The following is a 9,372-nucleotide window of genomic DNA, read 5'->3' as shown; positions in this document are numbered from 1 at the left end:
CTTTATAGAAACAGACACCGGCATTGTAGGCTACTCTCACAGGAAACAGTCCTCAACCTCCGCAAAATGTGCATCACACATCTGAATATTTGGGTTGAAGTGTTCTGGAACAGTGTTGTAAATACAACTTAACCACTGTCGTGACCTCTTTTGGAAGGCCAAACAAAGTAGTTTCACTTTCACAACGAAACACACAGCGTCTCCACAACATGGCCACGGCGCAGCGGCAACAACAATACTACAGCGAGAATCAAAGTTACACCTTCTTTCTTTGCATTAACATTTGGGTGGCGTTATGCAAATCTCCCCACATGTGGGGGCGTGTTAGAATGAGCTGTTTTAGGTATGCGTGGTTGACTCTTAACTTTTATAAAGAATATCTCTTTGGATTTGAGACTTTAGTCTTTGCAACTTTACAGATCTTCTTTATGCACCAAGAGCTTGTAACACTCCAAAGAGAAAGAAAAAATGTAAATCGCATCATATGACCCCTTTAAGTTAGTCAGTCACAGCAGTGGGATTCACTTTAGTTTCTGGTAACGCACCTTTAACTTCTGTTTTTCACAGAGAGGGGAAAATTTTTTTGGGTGCAATAAAGAGCTAAATTTATAAACTCAACTGAGAAACATAATTTTAAAAAATCTGGAACTGCATTTTGTGAACTATTCTCAAAACAATATTTCATCTCCCTGTCATTATTTAAATGGATAGTTCAAACAAAAGTGAAAATTATTTACTCGCCCTCAAGTTATTCCAAACCTTTGAGTTTCTTTTTTCTGTTGAACTCTTTAGATTCTTTGAAGCATATGGGTAACCAAACAGTTGATGGTTCCCATTAACCTTCCATAGTATGAAGAAAAAAAAAAATCCAAAATATCTTTTGTGTTCAACAGAAGAAATAAACTGGTACAGGGTTGAAACAACTTGAGGATGAGTAAATGATGACCGTATTTAAATTTTTTCGGTGAACTACCCCTTTAAGTGGTCAAAAGCTGAGCAGTAAGTGATAGAACTGTTAATGATCCCTTAAATGTCCGTATTGTTTGAACTTGTTGTGTTGAACTCACATAAAATAATTATCCATTTAGTTTGCAGCGTCCTCTTTCTACAATCCAATAAATTCTTGGTAGACAGAATCAAGTTCTGTCCTCCCTCTTTTGTCTTGTTCACAGTTTACGTTTCGTGACTATGTGCATGTTAACACAAGTATAAATGCCTTTAAAAAAAAGCCGACCTCTGTTGTGTCTTCAGGTCAGATCCTGCAGGTGGTCAGAGCTGCCAATGGAGCTCAATACATCATTCAGCCCCAGCAGCAAATGGTGTTGCAGCAGCAGGTCCTGCCACAGATGCAGCCTGGAGGTGTGCAGGCCCCCGTCATACAGCAGGTCTGTGCTTCATACTTCACTTAACGTACAACAGTGACATGTTTGTTCTAGTTCTGTCACTGCAGGGTGTGTTTTGACTACGTCTACTCGCTTGATGAGTGGGATTTGTTTCCCAGAGTCAGCAGGGGTCCTCATCATAGCTAACCAATGCAAGAAGTCTGTCGGATGTCTTGTTTGTTTAAAATGCAATATGAGAACTGATGGAGTACGGTTTTACTGGAAGAGATCTGATGGAAGTAGAGCAGGTTTTAATATTGCAGGGTTACTCCAGTGGTTTATGAAAGATGATGTACACTATAAATAATCTGTGAAATGTATGCTAAATTAAAAATGGGTAGCTGTGGTTGCCAGATCTTTACCGTTTAAAAAAAAAGCCACAACTTAAATTTACAGACTATTTCATTGGCTCATAAAATGTTAATGCGTATTCCAGAGTACTTCATTGTTTTGTTCCTCTTATAACATAGTAAAATATATATTTTTAAGAAAAGTAATACTTTTTTTTTTAACTTAAGTATATTAACTTGTTTAAGTATCTTTTTTTTTTTGCTTGATTTTTACCTATTTACCACGCAACTTTACTTTAACGTTGAGTAGTGTAATTAGCCTTTTCTATTTTTACTTCAAGATTGTACTTGTATTTTTTATTTTATTTTTATTTGACTAAAGTAAGACATGTTTGTTCTAGTTCTGTCACTGCAGGGTGTGTTTTGACTACGTCTACTCGCTTGATGAGTGGGATTTGTTTCCCAGAGTCAGCAGGGGTCCTCATCATAGCTAACCAATGCAAGAAGTCTGTCGGATGTCTTGTTTGTTTAAAATGTAATATGAGAACTGATGGAGTACGGTTTTACTGGAAGAGATCTGATGGAAGTAGAGCAGGTTTTAATATTGCAGGGTTACTCCAGTGGTTTATGAAAGATGATGTATACTATAAATAATCTGTGAAATGTATGCTAAATTAAAAATGGGTAGCTGTGGTTGCCAGATCTTTACCGTTTAAAAAAAAAAAAGCCACAACTTAAATTTACAGACTATTTCATTGGCTCATAAAATGTTAATGCGTATTCCAGAGTACTTCATTGTTTTGTTCCTCTTATAACATAGTAAAATATATATTTTTAAGAAAAGTAATACTTTTTTTTTACTTGCCATGCAAGTAAATATTATTGATACTTTTTAATTAATTGTGTGGTAAAGTGATGTATAATGATTTGTTTGATTATTTGCATTTATTTATTTATAACTCTGCAGGAAAGTGGATCTCGTGGGCCAGATTTGAGGATCCCTGCACTAAAGTATACTTTTTTTTTTTTTTACTTTATTATTTTGCATATTTACTTGCCATGCAAGTAAATATTATTGATACTTTTTAATTAATTGTGTGGTAAAGTGATGTATAATGATTTGTTTGATTATTTGCATTTATTTATTTAGTTTTACATATTTACCTACATAGTAAAGAGAGCCACGTGATGAATCAGAATTTGCCACAGGTAGTTTTTCCACAAACCGAGCTAAACGCTGATATATTTAAATGGATAATGTCAAACAAAAAACACCATGGTATTCCAGAATTCCATGTGGGAAAAAAAAAAGTAAATTTAAGTAGTATTGTTCCAGTAAATCTATTACCATTTTTCACCATATTTAGTAAGGAAACTTACCATTAACCAATTACATTTTTATTTTTTTACTATTACAATTGGTTTTCAAAGTCTGGTGAGGAGTCACATGATCTGTGTATGCGAACAAAAGTGCAGTGAATGCGTGTTTCTCTTCATGTAGGTGTTGACTCCTCTTCAGGGAGGCCTTCCCCAGCATACCGGAGTCATCATCCAGCCGCAGCAGATTGTCCTCACAGGAAATAAAGTACCACAGAACACTCAGGTCAGCAAAATTTCTGACCTCAAGCATAAAGTACATGTCTCTGATCCTGAAAAATGCATGAGGCATGTGTGTATTGAGGGGAGTTGCGTGTCTTTAGGTCATGCAGGCAGCAGCGATGGCTGTGCAGGCGGAACGGGGAGCTCTGCATGTGCAGCCACAGCCTCAAGCACAGGCATCGCAACAACAGCCACAGCAGCAACAGGCCTCGCAGCAACCTCCCATGGTGCTCCAGGTGGACGGTGCAGGAGACACGTCCTCAGAGGAGGATGAAGAGGAGGAGGACGTGTATGATGAGGACGAGGATGAAGACAAAGAGAAAAATGGTGGAGAGGATGGTCAAGTGGAGGAGGTACTCTCTGGATGGTGATATTGTTAATTAAAAACCATTAAAAACGCCATTTAAAAAAAGGAGTATATAAAAATAAAAACCGATTGAAGATGAATAAAGATGTAATGGTATATAAATACCAAAATGATGCTTGTGCTGGACTGTGACCGGTCTGGTTTGGTCCCGTCATAGTTTGTCTATTCTATCTTTTAATTTAGGAGCCATTAAACAGTGGAGATGACGTCAGTGATGAGGAAGATCAGGAGCTGTTCGACACTGAGAACGTGGTGGTTTGCCAGTATGACAAGGTGAGTATTGTAACTTGTGTTACATCATTTGTTAGTGTACATACAAGTTTCTTCTGGATTGAAATAAATAGGGATACATTTCTTTTTTTCTATGTGCCTTCCTTAAATGGGTGATAACTGGGTCCACACAGAATGTCGGTAGATTTCTGCAGTTTTATATATAAATGTGACCTGTGCTGACCTGAAAAACATCAGACAGTTCCCCAAAGGTTCACTTAAGACATAACAGATTATGTTGTGTGAACACTTAAATATATTGCAGCATGAAATACATGGATAAATTTAACTATAAGTCAGTCTGTGGTAACAAGATTTTTATGCCGTTTTCATAACTAGAAATTGAATGCAAAAATGTTAACGGGTTTTTACAAATGAAATTGGACATTTGCATAGAGAAAAGTGTATTACTTTTAATAACCATTACTAATAAACAAACTGTATTTTACTGTATTAAACTGGAATCCCTTTATCCATTAAGCATGTTTTATTCGATTGTGCTGGTTTCAAGTCATTGAGAATTTTTCATTTATTTTTATTCAGTTAACTCTTTTGAAGAGATTTTTCACAGAGTTAAGCCAAATACATAAATTACATGAATTGCAAATTTAAATAAATTAAATAAAAACATGATGTAATTCAGCCATAATATTCCTCGCCATGAAAATAGCCACAGAAGCTGGAATGTCGTTAAATACAAACAAACTGTATTAAACTGTCACATTACATTACCTTCAAATTAAATGCAAAAATATTACATTTTTAACATTACAAGTGAAATTGGACATTGTATGGGAAGTATGAATTAGGACATTATCGTGATGCAGTTTATTTGTTGATAATTTAGTTTAACATATTACATACCTAGAAATGTTTTGCAAAAATATTTCTATGTCAGTTTGGTGTGTGAAATTTGACATTGCATAAGGAAAAATGAATTCAAACTTAGAGAATAAAATCAATATATAAAAATGGCATTAAACTGGTGCGTCACTAACATATTAAACATTTAGAAATTGAATGCAGTTTTTTTATGAAATTTTTTTTTAATCGATGGTCCATGAAATTAAATTCAGACAATATCTTGTGCTTCAGATTCACAGAAGTAAGAACAAATGGAAATTTCACCTGAAAGACGGGATAATGAATCTGAATGGGCGGGATTACGTGTTCTCCAAAGCCATTGGAGATGCAGAGTGGTAAATGGTAAAGAACAAAACCCAGAACTGTCCACACTTAAGGCAAGACACATCGAGACCTGAAACTGTACATTTCAGGAGATTCCCACTTCGGGGGCTGAAGAGTAACGTCCCAGTGCTACTGTGCTGTTTAAATGATATCGGCACAAAAATAACGTGTGCCATCCAAGAGATGTTTCTTTCCCCCCCTCCTTTTAAGATGGCCCTTTTACCTGTGGAGTTTCACAGGAGTCCGTAACTTCTCTTTTAGAACAATATTCTTGCCCCTCAGATGTATGAAAACATTAGGCGCATGGAGCCAATTTCAGCGCCTGGCGCTAACATAAGTTGACTCTGGTGTGTTAAGACGGCCAACTGTGCGTGTTCGTTGGTGATTTCCGTAGCTAGGTCAGCCATCTGAATCCTGTGTAAAGCGAATCGTCCAACACGAGGACTATTTCATCACCATTGGCCACCTTGTACAAACACTAAAAACAAGCAACCAAGAACTGTTCCAATAATTTCCTTTCGTATTTGCTATGTTTTTAGACCTTTGTATGTTCAACAGCAGAGATACCAATGAAAACAGGCAAGTTAAGTTTAACGTTGTCGGTCTCACTAAATTGTTCTCGTGTTTGTGCGTCTGTCATGGATTTTTCTAACTGTACTCTGGCTAAAGATCTGCTCTGTCAGTATGATGCATGTTTTGGGGCTGTGCATCACAGAGCTTGTGTTGTCCTGCGTGTGTTTGTGTGCAATCCATTGCGTTAGGTGTCAATGACGTGCTCGGTCAGGCCACCCTTCATTCTTTACTTGCGGTCAGGCTTATTTTACACATTTCTAGTAGTTTGTATTTATTCCCGAAGCTCAGGCAGCGTTGAATTTCGGGGGGTGAAACCGAACTGTGCTCTTAATGAAAGAAGTTTTCCTTTCAGCCCATTCTCTGCTGTGGAGGATTTCAGCACCTGATTCTGTGCATTGTGGAGCTTTGTTAGGGTGTTTTTTTATATATTTTTTTTTGTCCTCCATATTTTGTTTTATAGTATTTAGTCTGACTTTTTAAGCCGTGCCCTCATACAGTCTGCGAAATGACAGGTTGTTGTGTTCTGTGTCTGTATGTTCATCAGTTGAAAGTATTGATACGTTTTGTTAAATTATGTCCATGCTACGTTTGTTCGATGAAATGGCTTGGACTAGTTTTGGGGCTTTTTTTATTTTTTTTTAGTGTAGTTCATTATGCTCCTTGTTTGTGCCTTTCAGATTTAATTTAGGTATCAGGTCTTTTGTCTAAAGGGGAGAGCCTTTAGCAAATCTTACGAACTGTACATTTCGCTTTGCTTTTCTAATGGTAAGTAAAGAATACTTCAGAACTACTATCTGGGATATGTGAGGGAACAATGTTTATTCATATACTGTTTTACCAATCAAACTGCTCTGTCTCTGATTCTCATCTCTATGAAGGTTGTGTGTTATGTAAGTAGAGATCTTTAGTATTTTGTTGAAACATTGAGTTTTATTATTTTTGCCTTTGCTGAACTTTATTAAAGCACTATTAAAATGGACTCTCATTTTTGAGCTATATTTGCCTTTTGCAACTTGTCATCGGAATACTTATTCATATGTAGGTTTATTCTTATTGTGCTGGGGTGGATGCCTGAAATCAATGTGAATGTTGAAATTGACCTTTTACAAAAGATGTATTTTATTTGTCTAAGTGTCATGAATTGTTCTGCCTATGAAACTACTTTCCCTTATTGTCATTTGTTGTGTGGGTTATTAAAGGGACAGTTCACCCAAAAATGAAAATTACTCCATAATTTATTCACCCTCAAGCCATCCTAGGTGTATATGACTTTCTTCTTTCAGACGAATACAATCGGAGTTATATTAAATGTCCTGGCTCTTCCAAGCTTTATAATGGCAGTGAATAGCGCTTAAGATTTTGAAGCCAAATAAAGTGCATAAATCCATCACAAAAAGAGCTCCACATGACTCCGGGGGTTAATAAAGGCCTTCTGAAGTGAATCGCTGCGTTTTATAAACTATAATCTCTAGCTGTCGTTAACTTGAGTCTTCAGCGTTTTATGAGAGAGTGGCGTTCCAGCGGATGATGTAAGATGTAGGCGTAGCATAAGCTCCGGTGAGAATGTTAGTCTTGTGAGCACAGAGTTTTGTTTACAGCAAAGGAAAACCAGTCTCCTCTTGGCTTATATTAAAATCCTCCATTTTTATGTGTTTTTAACAAATGCTCATTTTGTACTTCTAATTTGTGACCTGTGTTTTGTTTTGCTCTTTTTCTTTGTGCTTCCACATTCATCACTTCTCACCGGAGTAGGGATGCTCATTTTAACCGGTTAACCGTTAACTGACCGTAAGAATTTTGACTTATTACAATCAGTTAAATGGTTTAAAAAGTTATTTATTTATAAAAAAAATTCAGTAGGCCTAATTAATCAAAATATTTTAAAAGGTTTGCTGTATGGTTAAAATATGCTACGTGTATAAAAAAAAATAGTTTTTTTTTTAAGGAAAAAAACAAGTCGCGTATAAGTCGCATTTTATTGTTTCATTCAGAAATAGGCCTAATGCCGACGTGAAATGTTTACAAATATTATAATAAACACTGTAAACATAGCTAGGCTATTTTAGTTCCCCTCACTCCACAACAAATCCTTTCGATTTAACCGTAGAAAAGAACAAGAATTAAAAATATAAGCTAGGCTATATAAACGACAAGCCAAAACAAATTAATTTAGGCTAAAATAAAACTGAAACCAACGTTGAGTCTCTCATTTGACAAAATCAAATGTTTCCGTATTCGTGATGTATTTGAATGGCAAAATATTATTTATTATGTAGCCTACTTCACTGGCGCTCCAATATCCACGTAAAACAAAATGTTTTGCATAACATCACGGCGATACAGTGATAACGCTTAACAGCACAGATTTTACTTCATAAACATTTAAACTGAGCAGTGTGTTGTTGTTTTTTTCCATATGTTTAACTGACTGTATTTTATTATGATAATGAACAGGCTGCATTGTCAAGGTAGCAAAGCTTAACTGCGCATGTGGCGCCGGCGCAATCAATTTAATTTTTTTCCTTCTAACAGTGAAAGAAACTACTCCTTTTAGTAATAAAGATAATCAGAATTGTAAAAGGTTTGCTTTTATTTGTGTACATTCTAGGGATGTAACTATTCACTCAACTCACGATTTTGATCTCGCGATTTGATTCGCTTCATGATTTTTATTATTTTTTTAACAAAATTATATTTAAGACAAATTATAAATTAAATGTGTCCTTTTATTATTGCTTGGACAAAATGCTGCACATTTCTTTGTCAAATTGAAATAACACTATAATAATATACTAATATAGTACTTGCTTATTACTGCTCTTTTGTTGGTTTTGGATTCTTATAAACTCCTACCCCTAAATGAATCGCGATTTGTTTAGCATCCCAACCGATTTGAATTGTCACATATTCAAATCGATTTTCAACCGGCTCGCGGTTAATCGTTACATCCCTAGTACATTCACAATACAAACAAATCTTTGTGCTTTTGTAAAATAGGCCTAAATAAAAATAGGATGCTGCTTTCTGCCGTCTTAGTTTCCTTTTGCGCAGCACAAAAATGAACCGAAACTCTGCATAGGCTACTTGCTGCACAGTTTTTTCTTTCGTTTTCTTAATTTATTAAGTAAAAATATATTTCTCGTATAGGCCTATTTATTCGTTGGGATATATATATATATATATATATATATATTCATTCTCCGCTCAGAGAAGTGCTGCAGGTGCGTAATGTGATATGAAGACCATGTGAATCATGTTCTGTTGTTTGCTGCTTTTTGCGCATGTAAAATTAATCCCCGGAAAACAAATGTTAGTAGGCTATTTTTAATGGGTCACAGACACTTATCCTTTCTAATTTAATTCAATTCTAATTTAAAATAGTTACTGTTTAATAATCGGTTAATGAGCATCTGTTTTTGGTTAGAAATAACCGCAATGAACATCCCTACACCGGAGCTTACGCTATACGCCTACGACCTTTATCATCCGCTGGAACGCCACTCTCTCGTGAACGCGTAAATTCAGTTTGCCGAAGCTAGAGATTATGGTTTATAAAGCTTTAAGTGTAGATATTTTTCTTACACAAATGCAACAATTCACTTCAGAAGGCCTTTGTTAACCCCCCGGTGCTGTGTGGAGCATTTTTTATGATAAATGGATGCACTTTTTGAGGCTTCAAAATCTCAACCCCCATTCACTGCCA

At 35.8% G+C, this 9,372-nt stretch overlaps 1 protein-coding gene across 1 annotated transcript in view; it reads left to right on the top strand.

Moving 5' to 3' along the window:
* Window positions 1-6,665, top strand: part of LOC107581504 (transcription initiation factor IIA subunit 1-like) — an 8,484-nt gene extending 1,819 nt beyond the window's left edge. The window contains exons 2-6 of the mRNA XM_016267081.1: window positions 1,252-1,385; window positions 3,174-3,275; window positions 3,373-3,624; window positions 3,822-3,911; window positions 5,004-6,665. Of these exons, the coding sequence (XP_016122567.1) occupies window positions 1,252-1,385; window positions 3,174-3,275; window positions 3,373-3,624; window positions 3,822-3,911; window positions 5,004-5,111 (686 nt within the window). The 3' untranslated portion in view covers window positions 5,112-6,665. The remainder of the gene's footprint in view (window positions 1-1,251; window positions 1,386-3,173; window positions 3,276-3,372; window positions 3,625-3,821; window positions 3,912-5,003) is intronic.
* The last annotated feature ends 2,707 nt before the right edge of the window (window positions 6,666-9,372 follow it).

The sequence above is a fragment of the Sinocyclocheilus grahami genome, unplaced genomic scaffold (genome assembly GCF_001515645.1).
Source record: "Sinocyclocheilus grahami isolate Dianchi unplaced genomic scaffold, SAMN03320097.WGS_v1.1 scaffold35.1, whole genome shotgun sequence".
Taxonomy (NCBI): domain Eukaryota; kingdom Metazoa; phylum Chordata; class Actinopteri; order Cypriniformes; family Cyprinidae; genus Sinocyclocheilus; species Sinocyclocheilus grahami.
This window is presented reverse-complemented; position numbering and strand designations above follow the sequence as displayed.